We start from the raw sequence: 18,151 nt of genomic DNA on the forward strand, positions 1-18,151 counted from the left end.
CTGTTGTGATAAAAGTCGGGGGGCTAGCCGCTAGGCTGCTACCAGTGGCTACCAAAGATTAAAAAGGGAACACGCGAACATAACGGAGAATGTGATTATCGTCTTCTCCAGAGTCAGACAAGAAGATAGACTTAGGCCCCGTTTAGACGGAAACGCTAGCAGGTGAATCCGCAAAAATATTTTTTCAGATGTGCCTTTCGTTTATACGGAAACGGCGTTTTTACGGGGTGAAACCGTAAAAAAGTGAGACCACCTTCCAGGGTGGAATTCCTAGAAACGGTAAAGCTTTGCGCTCTCGTCTAAACTGTCAAAACGCATAAAACGATGACGAAAGGGTCGTCAAGGCTCTCGTCGCGCCTACTGCTTACATCACAGGCATGCGCCAGTAGCCTAGAAGCGTAAACAAAGCATGTCTGATTCTATCCATGGCGATCACCTGAAGGCTACATTGGCAGTACTTTTAAATACACAAGAATCTGTCCCGCGGCTATCAGAACTATTATGTAGAGGCAGAAACCGACTTGGTGGATTTATATATTATTATTATTATATATATATTATATTATATATATATATATTAGAACCATGCACTGAACCATTATATTATATATATATACATTAGAACCTTTAGACTGTCTTATATTAGAACCTTTAGACTGTTTGGCCACTAGAGGGCTCACCACCCATTGCAGCCCACTCCTATAAATGGCCAAGGTGATCAATGGGATCCTGTGCACCTGCCGAGGACTTACCTTCAAACGCTGTCTCACTGTTGGAACTGTTTCACTGTTTCACTGTTATACTGTTGGAACCGAGCACGGAGCAACTGACAACTGTTCTGTGTAACCTTCATTTCACTATCACTATCATTTACCCTTGGACAACAATAAACCTGTAAACCGAACCGGCGGCAACTTTGGACATTCAATTCATTCACATCACAACCTTGGTACAGTGTAAAAAGGCAATAGCGGGTGCATCGTGGACGACTGTCAGCACACAGAGGAATGGCAGTCGGCCACTACATATTATGACTGGACCCACTGTCTGTGAGTGACTCTGCTTTGGTCCAATCACATTCCCCACCCACACTCTGCGAATCAGAGGCAGAGTAGGGCGGGTCTTCACAGCACGTCATGTGACATATGCGCCAATCGTGTGACAGCGGGGCTCCGTTGTCTCGAGTTGTTACAGCGTCGTCTGCACGGAGAATTCCACCCCAAAACGCTCGTCTAAACGCAAAATTAAAAGTGAAACCGCAAGACGACTTTTGCGGTTTCTGTTCAGACTTCCATCCCAAAACGCTCGTCTAAACGTAGCCTTAGACACCAATTTCCTCTCTGTGCGTTTGGTTAACCGTCTGTAGTGTGGTAGTGAAAGGTTAACCTTCTGTAGTTTGGTAGTGAAAGGGTTAAAAGACTCGGATCGGGACATCTCTACTGTAATGTTAACTATAGCACCTATAAGATGTATATATTATATAACAAAACGGACTATTCCACCAGAATACTGGATTCAATTCAATAATGTAATTAATAGACTTGAGAAAATTAAATAGAAAACGGCCATCCCACATTACAATCTTACAGAAATCCAACAGTAAGAAGAACATTAACAGTCATGTCCTAATGAAGAAAGAAAAAGAATAATTCCAAGTTCACCTTCTGCCAGAAGTCCATGGAGAAGCGCATGTACCAAATGTCACACTGGCTGTAGTCAAAGCGTCCGAGGATGGTCACGTTTGACTCGTTCGGTTTTATGTGGTCAATGTTGTCCTCCATCTTCCCTGGCTTCCAGCATACAATGGCATTTTCACAAGACTAGAGGAGATGGGACAAAAACAAATGGAAAAGACGACAACAATTATAAATAGAACAAGAAGAAGAAGACGGGACAGTTAAACCACAGCAGGCAGGCGACTCTTACCGTCTTCTCCAGAGTCACACATGTCTAAGCATCACATTCCCCTACCCCCCTACAAGGATCACAATGGAAATAAGCTCTGAGCTTTTTTGTGTTCATCCATGGCAGTATCTCCTGACTGTGCTTTCTGTCACATGTTATTTTTATATTGTCAAATAAAGTCATTGGAGACCTCCTCCTTGAAGTGGACGGCTGCCTAATCCACCCTTCCCCAGAAGTTCGCAGCCTGGGCGTCATACTGGACTCCACCCTCTCCTTTCATTCCCACATCAAAACAATAACCAAATCAGCCTTTTTCCATCTCAGGAACATTTCCCGACTCCGGCCATCTCTCCCCGACTCCGTAGCAGAGACTCTCATCCACGCTTTCGTCACCTCCCGTCTGGACTATGCAAACTCTGTCCTCATAGGGCTACCCAGTAATGCCCTGAACAGGCTACAATATGTCCAAAATTCTGCTGCCAGGGTTCTCACCCCCACCAAGTCCTGGCACCACATCACCCGCCCCCACCCTCATCCACCTCCACTGGCTTCCAGTCAAGTCCTGCATCAATTTCAAGATCCTCCTCATCACCTACAAAGCCCTTCACTCCCTTGCCCCCCGGTACCTAGCGGACCTCCTCCATCCCTACATTCCCCCGGAGGCTGCGGTCCTCTGACTCCGGTCTCCTCTCCATCGCCACCACCAACATGCAGACTGTTGGTCCCAGAGCCTTCTCTGTGGCCGCACCCACCCTCTGGAACTCACTCCCTCCAAACATCCATAGTGCTACATCCCTGCACTCTTTCAAATCCCAACTCAAAACCCACCTTTTCACCAAATTTGTAAATGACTGCCTGATTTCCCCTTTTTCTTTCCTTTTGATTAATATTTTGTTGTTAAGTTGTTCCCTGTCCCCCTCCCTTAGCTGTTAAGCGCCTTGGGTCTCCTGAAAGGGGCTATATAAATTTAAGATATTATTATTATTATTATTATTCATTCAGTCATTCACACAAGAATGAGATCTCCCTGTTTACCTTAGAATGAGATCTCACTAATGTTTACCTTAGAGAGAATGAGATCTCCCTAATGTTTACCTTAGAATGAGATCTCCCTAATGTTTACCTTAGAATGAGATCTCCCTAATGTTTACCTTAGAATGAGATCTCTCTAATGTTTACCTTAGAGAAGAGACTGTTGTTCATTGACTATAGCTCAGCGTTCAACACCATAGTCCCCACCAGACTGGTGGACAAGCTGATCAAGCTGGGTCTGAGCTCCGCTCTGAGCGCCTGGATACTGGACTTTGAGTGAAAGGCCTCAGGCGGTCAAGGGTAGGGGATCAGACCTCCAACACCATCACCCTGAGTATCGGGTCCCCCCAGGGCTGTGTTCTGAGCCTCCTGCTGTATTCACTATACACACATGACTGTGTGGCCAAGTTCAGCTCCAACTCCATAGTGAAGTTTGCGGACGACAGTGGTGGGGCTGATCTCGGACAACGACCACAAGGCCTACCGGGTGCCAGGACAACAGCCTGCTCCTGAACATTGGTAAAACCAAGGAGCTGATCGTGGATTTTAGGAGAACACAGCAGGACACACACACACCACTGAGGATAAACGGGGCTACCGTGGACAGGGTGAGCAGCTTCAAGTACCTGGGGGTCCACATCTCAGAGGATCTGACATGGACAACACACATAGACTCAGTCGTAAAAAAGGCTAAGCAGCGCCTCTACCACCTGAGACAGTTAAAGAAGTTCAGAGTATCGGGGAAGATACTCCAGTCCTTCTACTCCGGAGCTGTAGAGAGCATCTTGACTGGAAACATCACTGCCTGGGCAAAATCTGCATATGGCTCACAGACAACAAACTATCATTACACATGGGCAAAACAGAGTCCATTCTCTTCGGTTCAAATAACAAACTCAGCAAGACGGACGGCTTCTCGGTTACAGTGGGTGACAATATTGTCACAAGGAAAGATGAAATTACCTACCTGGGTTCCATCCTAGAGGCTAATCTTTCCTGTGACAAAATGGCATCCAATGTAATAAAAAAAGTCAACCAACAAACTCGATTCTTGTACCGGATCTCCTCTCTGGTAAACAAGAATACCATGAAGACTCTAGCAGGAGCACTCATTCACGGGTACTACGACTATGCTTGCACCTCATGGTACCAAAGCACCTCAAAGGCACTAAAAAACAAATTACAAACATCTCAAAACAAGCTAGTCAGACTACTGCTTGACCTGACTCCTAGAACCCACCTCACCCCTGCCCACTTTGACAACCTAGGATGGCTTAGAGTAGATAACAGAGTACAGCAACTTGCAATGGGCCTGGTCTACAAGATACACTACGCGACCAAGGTACCCATGTACATGTCAAAATACTTCCCAAAGGTCAGTGAATACCACGATCACAACACCAGAAGGAGCTCCACAAATCATGTTAAACCCAGATTCGGCTCAAACAAGGGACTAAACACGTTTCGCAATTATGCCACATCAATGTGGAACGCCCTACCCAAAGCTGTAAAGGAATGTGAATCACTACCCACTTTCAAAAATACTCTAAAAAAACACCTACGGGAGACTGCAATTCTAAACTGGCCCCCACAAATGTCCTAACCCAGGTGTACAGTAAATGACCAAGTATGGCTTTGTCAGTATTCCAATGTACAGTGTACAGTGCCCCCCCCTCCCTACCCATTATTTGTATTGCACAATGTCGTTCTATTGGATTCTTATTATATTATTGTTCTGAAGGATCAGATTAAACCGAATATATATATTTATTTATATATATATATTTAATTGTATTTGTATATCCCCTGATATCCCTTGTATATTCCTTGTACAATATGCATTGAATATCCCTTCTAGTCTACTGAACATCCCATAATAGTCTCCATTCTACCATTGGACGAGACCTTGGTGCCAGGTCGCCATACCCCTCAGACCAGGTTCAATCGTACCGCTTAACATGTATGGACAAGTCCTAGTTCCGCGTAGGAATATGTCTACCGCACCACTAATGGTACTATTTGTTCATAGTGCGTATATATACTGCGCTATTAAAGTAGAGCTTTCTTTTAGTCCAGTTCCTTACCCTCCAACAGAGTGACAGACGCAAAAGCCTCCCCGCGAACCACGTGTGGGCAGTAAGGCCAATTCGGCCCAGTATCGGCATTGAGACATCGTGTATATTAATATTTGAATAGTCATATTTGGCACTATATCGTCGAGTTGGACGTATTCTATTAAGCTAATAATAGTCTATTCATATGTAGTGCCTCGTGCGGTAAGAGTTCTATAGTAATCAGCACCCCCATCGTTTCGGGCATCAGCTGGACGCTTATCCAGGGTGGTTGACCCCACGTGAAGCTGCACCCGAGGAGCTCCAGGCCAAAGAGCGAGTGGACCTGTATATTGGATTATTCTACCGACGACGGCTAGCCTTCCCCGGCTTGGATTATGCTTTGAGTACTTTGATTATTCTATGGATAAAGGCCAACACTGCGGTGTGTTGGAAATACCCCCCCCGGAGAGGACGACAGGTGAGAAGACGCTCTACACGACGAGGTCGCCTCACGTCTCTCCATCGTGGACCGGAGGACGCCGGCCACAGAGAGTCCAACTGCTTTCATCTGTGGATCGAGGATCGCTGGGCACCGGGTCGCACGACTGTGGGCTCTCCCAGGATACCCTCGGCCAGACGGGATACAGCCAGACTCTACCCCCCCCCCCTCCAGCTGTCCTACAAGCAGTCGGAACCTTCCCCTAGTGTATCCAGCTATATAATCATTCAAGTATCATTGCTATTGTTCCCTAAATATTCCAGGTTGTATATTTGCTTCCTGCGCAATCAGAGATTGGACATTCGATATTGATCTACCTACGAATACTCATTTGCCATAAAAGTGCATACTATTTCAAATCATAAATGTAATTAAGTGATCGTTGTACATACCTTTTGCTATGTATTATTATTAAACGCAGACTTTCGACTTGGTACATTTGTGTTGGATCCGTTTCATCAGGTGGGAGTGTTTATCATAATTATTTATACCTAGTACTGGGTGGCCAGAGTCTAAAGTACAAGAGGTAGTGGTAGTAAGTATCATATCTAACAATACAGTCAGGGAATTGTACCCCTCAGTTAGAATTGGTCCTTCGAGCCGGAGGGTAATCAGTGTAATATTAATATAGTGTTATTAATATTAAAATGGCCTATGATGAACACTCCACGAAACGATCCTCCTAACCAACAACGCCCGCGGCGCAAACGACAGCTCCCTCAGTACCTAGAGGCTTACGCTGTCAGTCAACAACCTAGTCTTCTACCAACAGTAAACGCGGTAAAACTAGAAAGTAAAATTATGTCTAACCCTAACGACCAGGCTACCCCGACCATAGAGGCCCCTATGGGTTCTAACGTAACTGACCCAGCTCACGGTGGGGACCAGGGGGAACCAGACATGACTTTACACCCCGCCAATACCGAAGAAGTAGTCCCCGACGAGTCCCGGGAGGAAGACAACACTACCGAGAGAGAACTCGGCACGGAAGAAGATGAGGAGAGCACCGTGGAGATAGAGCTCCAAGACTCCGCACGGAGTACCCCAAGGGACGGCTCCCCTATACAACCGTCTTCTCCCAGCGAGGCAGAGAGGACACTACAGCAGGCATTCCTCGTCAGCCTGAAAGCCTCTACTGAACGCGATAGACTCCAGGGTGAACGCGATCGATTGCAGATACAGCAACGGAGCGAAGAAGAGCACATACGCCTGGAAATAAGACGCATTCAGATGGAAGAGAATATGGCAAGAGACCGGGCCGACGCCCAGCGCGCCGCCACCGGTGCCCAGAGAGAATCGGATCTCACCAAGCGCGAAGCCGAGCGCGACAGAGCACAAGCGCAACTAATAGAACAGCTGATCAGAAGGACAACACCCCCTCCCTCCACCAGAGGCTCCAGGAACTCGTCTAGACATCACTCCAGGGCGGCATCCCCTAGCCGAGTAAGCGACCCTGAACTTGACCAACAGACGAGGTTTATACCCCCCGCAGACCCCCTTCCCCAACCGGTCCAAGCGAGACCCAGCCACCGGGAAGGAGCAGCATACACTGCGGAGAGGCTAAATCAGAGACTACAAGCCCTGGATGACCTAACGGAAGACGAAGAGGAAGAGGAGGAGAACCACGCCCGACGACAGCACAGTACTCTACCGGACCAGGAGGTCCAGTACAGCCCAGGCTATACCCCCGCGGAGCTGCGCTACAGACCCCCGACGCTATTCACGGGTGAGCACGACGCACGACCCGCACCGAGGAACAGCACCTGGACCAGCGGGCCATGGTACACAGCCGGTACCAGCCCACGCCAAGGAGCAGGAGGAGACTCGCCTGGGAGGCCTCTCCCCCAACGCTCGCCGATGTATCAACAATCCGCGTCATACATTGGCACACCTATGGTACCAGACTTCACCCAGGAGAACCGGGCCCAGTATACGGAGCTCCGCATGTGTCTGGAGACAATGTTGGTGGATGTCATTGATGAACGCCATAAATACGCGATACTACTGAAGCATTTAAAGGTACCCCGCGCGCACAACATAGCGCTCGCCTACGCCACTTCCACGACCCCATACACCGCAGCGCTGGTAGCGTTGGACCAGAGATATGGACGTATATGGGATTACGTGATCCAGGAGATCAGGCACATCGACCGCCTACCCCCAGCAACAGACAATCGAGCACTGGACGACCTGTCCATCAGAGTGCAGTCCCTGGTAGGGATGCTGGGAGCGCAGAGGGAAAAGGGTAGGCATGAACTATACGCCAACTCAAATGTAGAGAGGATCTTGGAGAAGCTACCGCCCGCCCGACAGGAGCGCTTTAGGCGGCAGAGAGACCACCGAGACCCTAATGGCCCCGAACCGAACCTCCTCGATCTAGCCGACTTCCTGGCGAGAGAAGTCAGCAGCTTACGGCTAGATACATTCGGACGGAGCACCCCTGGCTCCAGAGAAGGAACCAGGAGACTAAATGATGGAAGAAGATCGGTGACTGTCATGCACCAATCGGAGTCAGTGCCAAGCAGTAGGAGCCACAGTACCCCCTCAAGAAAGGAGAAGTGGAAGATAGTGTGCCCCTACTGTGAGAAAGAACACTGGCTGTCACAATGTGACTCATTCCCCAAGATGAATGCGGAGGAAGCGAGTCAATGGATAAAGTCCAACAGACGCTGTTTTCGCTGTGCGCGATCACACATGGCAGCCGAATGCCGCTTAAAGAAAAAGTGCAGTCGGTGCGATGGAGCCCATCTGGACATACTCCACGACAGTAACAGACGGCGGCCTCCACCCGCACCATCAAGCAGCAAAGCAAGCGTCATGTACATCGACCCCGCCAGCAGCAGCGGAGCCAGAGTGCTCTTAAAGGTAGTCCGTGTGACATTGAGCTACCAGAATAAAGTCATGGACACTTACGCCGTCCTTGATGACGGGTCAGAGAAGACCCTTCTGCTCGCGTCCGCTGCGGCCCAGCTAGGGCTGCGGGGGAGCGAAAACCAAATGACAATTCGGACAATAAGAAGAGATTTGAAAACGATAAAGGGCGAGAATGTCTCATTCTCTATCGCAGCAAGCGGCCAGCCCGAGCGACGGTACAGGATTACAGACGCTTTCACCAGCCAAGAAATAGGACTCTCGCGGTACACATACCCCGTAGCCAAGCTGATGGAGAAATATGTACATCTACGCAAGCTACCGATCCCACTCATAGACGGTGCTACCCCGACACTGTTGATAGGCTCCGACCATGCAGACCTCATTGTCCCGATAGACCGTGTTCATACCGGACCCAGAGGCTGTCCTGCAGCAGTCGAGACCCGCCTAGGATGGACTCTCCAAGGCCCACTCGCCAAATCTCTCAACCGAACCACAGCCACTAGCTGTCTCCACTCCCGAGTCACAGAGGGAGACACCGCACTCCTGCAGCATGTAGAGAGGCTATGGACCTTAGAACAAATGCCCTTTAAGAACGAAAGGAAAGACATTCGCTCTAAAGACGACATCTACGCCATTAACCTCCTCGAGACGGGAACAAAGAGAGTCCCAGTCAGCGGCGTGTTGAGATACGCCACGCCACTCCTGCGGCGGGAAGGGATGCCTACCTTTCACGCAAAGAAAGACGCCACAGAGCGGTACCTACTAAACACAGAGCGGCGCTTAGCCAAGGACCCCGCCCAAGAAAGTGTATACCGCGCTGAGATTGAGAAGCTCATCACAGCGGGACACGTCACAAAGATTGACATTAAAGAGGCCGACCAGACGACTGAATCGTGGTACGTGCCCCACCACAAGGTTCATCACAACGGCAAAGACCGCATCGTGTTTAACTGCAGCTACCAGATCGGATCCCAAAATCTGAATAAAGAGCTATTGCCCGGTCCTACACTCGGCCCCTCCCTACTAGGCGTACTACTCCGCCTCCGCCAGGACAAGGTGGCTATCAGCGGGGATATCAAAGGGATGTTCCTGCAGGTGAGATTAGTAGAGGAGGACAAGCCCCTGTTGCGGTTCCTATGGAGAGAGAGGCCAGGAGATGAGCACCCAGCCATCTACCAATGGGAAGTCCTCCCTTTCGGAACTACATGCAGCCCATGCTGTGCTACATTTGCACTACAGAGACATGTCGCAGGGGACCCAGCAGCGGACGAAGAGGTCCGACACAGTGTGAAGAACAGCTTCTACGTAGATAACTGTCTACAAAGCGTTTCGACCCAGGAAGAAGCCGAGGCTCTCCTCCTTAAACTCCGCGCCTCTCTGATCAAAGGCGGCTTTGATCTCAGGCAGTGGGCCAGCAGCGATCCGCACGTACTGCGCAGCCTCTCCTCCGCGGACAAGGCAGCGAGCAGCGAGACCTGGATGGCCACAATCCCAGGAGAAGCCCAAGAGATGACACTAGGACTAGTGTGGCGCTTCAAAACAGATTCGCTCCACTATAGACACAAACCCCTGACCACGGAGCAGGGAAGGTCGACGGCAATACCGACCACCAGACTGAGTGTGTACAGAACACTCGCCCGACAATATGACCCGTTAGGATGTATACTACCGTACACCACCAGGGCAAAGATGATTGTACGAGCATTGTGGGACAAGGACCAGGGCTGGGACGACCCCATTCCCGCACAACTTGCATCCACCTGGAGAGAGTGGGAGATGGAACTCCACTCACTCCCAGGCGTTAATATACGCCGAAGCTACTTCCCACCCACGGTGAGGCCAGAGACATGTAAAATGGATTTACACGTCTTCAGTGACGCCTCCGAGGTCGCCTACGGATCAGTAGCCTACTTGCGGGCCCAAGAAGAGGGGGGAGAGATCTACACAGCATTCATCCTCGCCCGCTCGAGAATAGCCCCACGCAAGCAACAGTCTATCCCACGCCTAGAGCTCTGCGCAGCCCTCGCAGGAGCGCATCTAGCCACGCTCATCCAACGTGAGCTCACCATTCCGGTGCATAGAACAATCCTGTGGTCAGATTCCACGACAGTACTCGCCTGGATCAAATCGGATTCATGCAAATACAAAGTCTTCGTGGGAGTCAGAGTCACTGAGATTCAAGAGTTAACCGGAGAGTTAACCGGAGAAGCAAACTGGCGCTATGTTGATACAAAACACAACCCAGCTGACGTCATCACCCGGGGAATGTCCCTAGATGACTTAACCCGTCATAACATCTACAGTGACGGACCAGCATTCCTCAAGCTCCCGGAAGGAGATTGGCCCACGCCCACCCCGAGGGAAGCAAGTGACGAGGAGGCTGAGAATAAGAAACCCATGTTCTGTGGATTGAGCACTGTTGTCTCCGCAGACCCCAACATAGACGATTGCATTACCATAGAGAGTGTGCAGCAACGGACATTCCTGCGGCACCACCCAGAGATTAAGTCCCCCGCTGATATGTCAGCAGCTGACTACGAGGAAGCAGAACTGCTTCTACTGCAACGAGCCCAGAGAGACTCGTTCCCCGATGAACTAGACTGTCTACAGGGAGGAAAGCCCGTCCCATCAGACAGCAGATTGATTCATCTGGCCCCCGAGAGTGACACACATACCCTCATCAGAGTGGGTGGTCGCCTGCGGAGAGCCCCCAATTTACCGGATGACATTAAGTACCCGATCGTATTGAACAGCCGACACAAGGTCACAGAGCTGATTATAAAGAAATACGACGAGGATGTACACCACGCAGGAGCAGAGAGAGTCTTCGCGGAAATCAGACGTCGTTACTGGATACTTCAAGGAAGAGAGGCGGTGCGACGCTTCCAGCGAACCTGTCTAGACTGCCGAAAGTGGCGCGCGCAGCCCAGCATACCACGGATGGCTGACCTACCTCCATGTCGCCTCCGACTCGGCGACAAGCCATTCCACTCAACAGGCATGGACTGTTTTGGCCCGCTGCACATAAAGAAAGGAAGAGGCACCGAGAAGTGGTGGGGTATTGTATTCAAATGCATGACCACCAGAGCGATACATATCGAGCTCCTTCCGACCATGAGCGCAGACTCATTCCTTATGGCCTTCCGAAGATTCACATCACGGAAAGGAAAACCGTCTACATTATTGTCCGATCACGGGACAAACTTCAAAGACGGAGAAAGAGAGCTGAGGGAGAGCTTCCAAGCTATGGGCCCAGAACTTAAGACCCACCTCGCTCCAGCCCAGATTGACTTCCAATTCAACCCCCCAAACGCACCCCACTTCGGTGGAACTTGGGAACGAGAAGTACGTTCTATAAAGACAGCCCTGTACGCAGTACTTGGGGCCCAGACTGTGGCGGAAGAAGTCCTAATGACAGTCCTCACAGAGATTGAGGGAGTATTGAACTCAAAGCCCCTCGGTTACGTCTCCAGTGATGTAGCAGATGTCGACCCAGTCACCCCCAACACCCTCCTGATGGGGCGGCTAGATCCCGCGTTACCCCAGACAATGTACCGGCCTGAAGAAGCGAACGGCCGACGAATGTGGAGGTACAGCCAAGTATTAGCCGACAAGTTTTGGAGCAGTTTCCTACTGCACTACCTACCGTCTCTACAGACCTGCAAGAAGTGGGTAAAAGAGAGAGACAATTTGACGGAAGGAACAGTCGTCATGATTATTGACCAGTCACTACCCAGAGCTATGTGGCCGGCTGGCCGCGTAAGCAAAGTGATCACCGGTGCCGATGGCAAGGTCCGAGCAGCTGAAGTACTCGTCCAGGGGCGCATTTACACCCGTCCTGTGGCGAGGCTCATAGAACTGCCCCGACTCCCAGACACAATCGATGATGACCATGACCCTATGACTTTGTGAGTTGACTGACCCTTACAGCGAACCCTTGAGTGGTAGACAGTGCGGTTAATCTGTCTCTGCTTAACTAATTGGGTTGGGACCAATTAGGGGGCGGCTGTTCTGAAGGATCAGATTAAACCGAATATATATATTTATTTATATATATATATTTAATTGTATTTGTATATCCCCTGATATCCCTTGTATATTCCTTGTACAATATGCATTGAATATCCCTTCTAGTCTACTGAACATCCCATAATAGTCTCCATTCTACCATTGGACGAGACCTTGGTGCCAGGTCGCCATACCCCTCAGACCAGGTTCAATCGTACCGCTTAACATGTATGGACAAGTCCTAGTTCCGCGTAGGAATATGTCTACCGCACCACTAATGGTACTATTTGTTCATAGTGCGTATATATACTGCGCTATTAAAGTAGAGCTTTCTTTTAGTCCAGTTCCTTACCCTCCAACAGAGTGACAGACGCAAAAGCCTCCCCGCGAACCACGTGTGGGCAGTAAGGCCAATTCGGCCCAGTATCGGCATTGAGACATCGTGTATATTAATATTTGAATAGACATATTTGGCACTATATCGTCGAGTTGGACGTATTCTATTAAGCTAATAATAGTCTATTCATATGTAGTGCCTCGTGCGGTAAGAGTTCTATAGTAATCAGCACCCCCATCGTTTCGGGCATCAGCTGGACGCTTATCCAGGGTGGTTGACCCCACGTGAAGCTGCACCCGAGGAGCTCCAGGCCAAAGAGCGAGTGGACCTGTATATTGGATTATTCTACCGACGACGGCTAGCCTTCCCCGGCTTGGATTATGCTTTGAGTACTTTGATTATTCTATGGATAAAGGCCAACACTGCGGTGTGTTGGAAATACCCCCCCCGGAGAGGACGACAGGTGAGAAGATGCTCTACACGACGAGGTCGCCTCACGTCTCTCCATCGTGGACCGGAGGACGCCGGCCACAGAGAGTCCAACTGCTTTCATCTGTGGATCGAGGATCGCTGGGCACCGGGTCGCACGACTGTGGGCTCTCCCAGGATACCCTCGGCCAGACGGGATACAGCCAGACTCTACCCCCCCCCCTCCAGCTGTCCTACAAGCAGTCGGAACCTTCCCCTAGTGTATCCAGCTATATAATCATTCAAGTATCATTGCTATTGTTCCCTAAATATTCCAGGTTGTATATTTGCTTCCTGCGCAATCAGAGATTGGACATTCGATATTGATCTACCTACGAATACTCATTTGCCATAAAAGTGCATACTATTTCAAATCATAAATGTAATTAAGTGATCGTTGTACATACCTTTTGCTATGTATTATTATTAAACGCAGACTTTCGACTTGGTACATTTGTGTTGGATCCGTTTCATCAGGTGGGAGTGTTTATCATAATTATTTATACCTAGTACTGGGTGGCCAGAGTCTAAAGTACAAGAGGTAGTGGTAGTAAGTATCATATCTAACAATACAGTCAGGGAATTGTACCCCTCAGTTACAATTATTATTATTGTATTATGCACAATCGTTGCGGGCAAGACCCCCCGCATTTCACTGTATACTTGTATGCCGTGACAAATAAAACTCTTGACTTGACTTGAGATCTCCCTAATGTTTACCTTAGAATGAGATCTCTCTAATGTTTACCTTAGAGAGAATGAGATCTCACTAATGTTTACCTTAGAATGAGATCTCACTAATGTTTACCTTAGAATGAGATCTCCCTAATGTTTACCTTAGAATGAGATCTCCATAATGTTTACCTTAGAATGAGATCTCACTAATGTTTACCTTAGAGAATGAGATCTCTCTAATGTTTACCTTGGAATGAGATCTCTCTGTTTACCTTAGAATGAGATCTCTCTAATGTTTACCTTAGAATGAGATCTCTCTAATGTTTACCTTAGAATGAGATCTCTCTAATGTTTACCTTAGAGAATGAGATCTCTCTAATGTTTACCTGAGCTGAAGGCGTGTTTTTGCGGACCTCCCAAACTTTCAAACTTTTTAGATGAAGGAATGGGTACAATAGGAGACACGCCTCCAGTTTTTCAAAAGTTTTTGACACGCCTCAGCTTCTGAGCTGAAGGCGTGTTTTTGCGGACCTCCCAAACTTTCAAACTTTAGACTGTTTTCTTTATACGTTTTTTTTTCTTTTTTTTCTTTCTACCACAAGACGCGGCCACTGATGGGTCCATGGGACTTGGATAAGTCCTGTGGACCCAACTCTGGCCACTGACCACATGAGCGAACGGGTACATACGCACACAATACACGGCCACTGATGGATCCATGGGACTTGGTAAAGCACTATGGACCCAACTATGACCACTGATAAAAACGTAACTACACTAGCATTATAAGACCTAAACATTGCTACCTACCATACAAGTGCATTGGTTTAGTGCACTTCCGGTTGCCACTGAGCGGAAATGTTTGTGCGGACCTGTTCTCCCAAACTGGTAAGCAAATGACTGTTTTTACGTTATTTTCATTTTTACGTTACTATTATTATTATTATTTTTTTTTTTAAACATTGATCTTAACTGATCACTATGACTTTATTGCTTTTATCGTTATATATGCCTATAATTGTGTACAGCACTTTGAGCTACATGACATGTATGAAAGGTGCTTTATAAATACTTACTTACTTACTTACTTACTTACTTACTTACTTACTTACCTTAGAGAATGAGATCGCCCTAATGTTTACCTTAGAATGAGATCTCACTAATGTTTACCTTAGAATGAGATCTCACTAATGTTTACCTTAGAATGAGATCGCCCTAATGTTTACCTTAGAATGAGATCTCACTAATGTTTACCTTAGAATGAGATCTCCCTAATGTTTACCTTAGAGAGAATGAGATCTCATTAATGTTTATCTTAGAGAGAATGAGATCTCCCTAATGTTTACCTTAGAGAGAATGAGATCTCCCTAATGTTTACCTTAGAGAGAATGAGATCTCCCTAATGTTTACCTTAGAGAGAATGAGATCTCCCAGCCACCGCACACAGTCCACATAGTTTCTATGGATGTCCCGCGTAGAAAAGTCAGGGAAGTGAATCTTCTGTGACACAAAAGGCCTGAAGAAAACAAGTCAGCGTTAGGGGTATTGGAAAAGATTTATTCACATAGGAATCTAATAGTATAATAATAATAAAATAATACTAGTGCAGTATTGTGTAACACAGTGCAGTATTGTGTAAGGCAGTACAGTATTGTGAAAATTACTTGATTAAAATTCTGTAATGGTATTATTAAGTACTCATATCAGTACTCTGTATCGACAAGTACCCAAATGTAAGTACTTGTACTCTGGTCTATAAAAGTACAAAGACCACCATGATCTGCCAGTCTGGCAACACCACAAAGGTGTAAATACAGTAGTACTTGCACAATAGTCTTACAAATAGCCTATAGCAAGTGTGTCGCACATGTTGCAATGTAATTCCACCAAAAGGGAACAGCAAGCATTATGGAGACTGATCATGAGGTATATGCAGACAGAAGTGCTCAGAGTAGCCTACCTGTTGGTCTTGGAAGGATTGTATTCATACGATCCACGAATGGCTTTCTGCATCCTCTCCGAGTTGATCCGCCAAAGTTTGAGGGAGTGGTCCATTCCACACGACATTATCTTCTCACCCAGGAGATCAAAGTCCTTCCACCAAAAATAAATAAATAGTAGAGTTTAAACATAGTTTGGGGTGAAATGCCAAATCCTGTTCAGACCTGCCAACCCTGGACGAATTGTTTGAGTACCGCTTTAGTGACGTAGATGTGTCAGATGTGTGCACAGCGAATTATTGTACATCATTTGGATACATTACGCATTATAGTACATCATCTGCATACATGCAGCAGTCAAACAGACAAAAAAGGTGCTATATATAAAAATTATGTAGAGTAAACTAAAAAAGAATACATCCATAGAGCTTTTAGAAAGTTGTGGACAATTAATGTTGTTGCATGTATCCCCTCCCTACTTCCCATTTCCCCACACGGAATGCACCTGGTTGGATGAATGACATTCTGGTGCTCTATAGCAGGGGTTCCCAAACTTTTCAGGCCGGGACCCAGAAAATAAGGCGTCAGAGAGCCGCGGCCCAATGCACTTTTTTTTCTTTCATGTGACCGATTTTTTAAGCCAAATATCACTTCAATCCTATTAAGTTAGTTCAAGTTAGTTATTCATTTATATGTGCTATTTATGAGAGGGCTAACTTGTTGCAAAATAATAATGATAATAATAATAGCCTCATTAAAATACTATTGTTGCTTCGGTTGTTTTCAGCGTTTTATGTGCATAATCTGTTATTTAGTTTGAAATGTTCGTTGAAATAAGTAGATTTTTCGTTTTTTTTTTTATTAAGTTAATATAAAACCATATAGTCACATTTTAGAATACAATAGAATAGAATTTTAGAATACAACTAGAAACACTGTCCTGGCCTGCTTCTAAGTTCAGTGGCCTGAACAAAAAAAAAAAAAAAAAAAAAAAAATGATTTCTTTATATATATATATATATATATATACCGTAATTCCTCTAATAGTAACCGGTATTCAAATACAAGCCGGGTCTCTATTAATGGCCGGGTGCGCTCTTGAGCTAAGCAATTATAAGCCGACCTCCTAATACAAGCCGGGTTACTAATATACTGAGCTGCATACTGAGCTAGTTACTTGATTTCACTTTGAAAACGTTGAAATGACCAGTGACTACCTGTAATTGCACTGTTTACTATTTCATACAGTACTTGGTTTCAATAAATGAACCCAGTACATTTTACTGGGTTCAAACTGACACAAAATGTTGATTTATTCATTATGATCCGTTTGAAAATTAGAAATATAGGCCTCCCTCTTATACATGCCTCCTCCTAATACAAGCCTGGTACCCGCTACATTTGAAACAAATACAAGCCGGGGTTACTATTAGAGGAATTACGGTAAATCATCTCGCGGCCCTCCTGTGGCTGCTCGCGGCCCACCTTTGGGTCGCGACCCCGACTTTGGGAACCACTGCTCTATAGCACCATCTAGAGGCTGAATGTTACCTATAGCACATTTAATTATTATGTAAATCATAATCATGATACTCACTGCACTCAGGACTTCATCTCGATGACCCTCCACGCCCCCAAATATGGCTGCCAGTGTGTCTGTCTGAATATTCCACAGACGAAGGGCGTGATCTGTAGGAATAGTCACAGCATCAGTTCACAGCACTCATGCGAGAGAGGTCAGGCTGAACCTATATAATTCAGGTATAGGGGGGGAAAGAACTCTCTGGCTTGTTTATATCTCTTTAAACTAGTGCTGTCAGGCGATTAAAAAAAGTTATCTAATTAATTACAGGATTTGTAATTAATTAATCGCATTTTAATCGCATAACCATTTTATGCCTGATATTCTATAATCATATTTCAAATTGCATGTGTCCGGATGGCAGAATTCAGTACTGTATCTACAAAACCTTGTTTAATCATCTTCCATCTATTAATTTGCTTCGATTTTTCAGGTCTGGTCAATTTGAGCATGGTGTTATTCACAGTCAAAGATAAAAAAAAAAATTGTATTGATATTCTCATTTGGTTCATTACAATTTACTCAAGCCTAGTAACAGACACAGTATTTCTGACACTGGGAATACATTCCCTGAGATCCATAATGTCCCTAGAATCAGATACCAAGAACATGCAAATGGACCATATAAAAAAAAGTCTGTAAATGTGTATTCTACGTTCTTATGGAATGAATGAGATAAAAAAAAATGCTATTAAAAAAATAAAAATTGTAATACACTTTGAGTTAATTTGCTGTGTAATTAATTAATCTAATTAACGCGATAAACTGACAGCCCTA

At 46.6% G+C, this 18,151-nt stretch overlaps 1 protein-coding gene across 1 annotated transcript in view; it reads right to left on the reverse strand.

Moving 5' to 3' along the window:
- eed (embryonic ectoderm development) overlaps nucleotides 1–18,151 on the reverse strand; it is a 38,527-nt gene that overhangs the window by 4,343 nt on the left and 16,033 nt on the right. Inside the window, exons 7-10 of the mRNA XM_084314712.1 lie at nucleotides 17,390–17,481; nucleotides 15,813–15,946; nucleotides 15,263–15,368; nucleotides 1,662–1,820 (exon numbers count right to left, since the gene is read on the reverse strand). Of these exons, the coding sequence (XP_084170838.1) occupies nucleotides 1,662–1,820; nucleotides 15,263–15,368; nucleotides 15,813–15,946; nucleotides 17,390–17,481 (491 nt within the window). The remainder of the gene's footprint in view (nucleotides 1–1,661; nucleotides 1,821–15,262; nucleotides 15,369–15,812; nucleotides 15,947–17,389; nucleotides 17,482–18,151) is intronic.

Source organism: Notolepis coatsorum (assembly GCF_963971535.1).
Source record: "Notolepis coatsorum genome assembly, chromosome: 1".
Taxonomy (NCBI): domain Eukaryota; kingdom Metazoa; phylum Chordata; class Actinopteri; order Aulopiformes; family Paralepididae; genus Notolepis; species Notolepis coatsorum.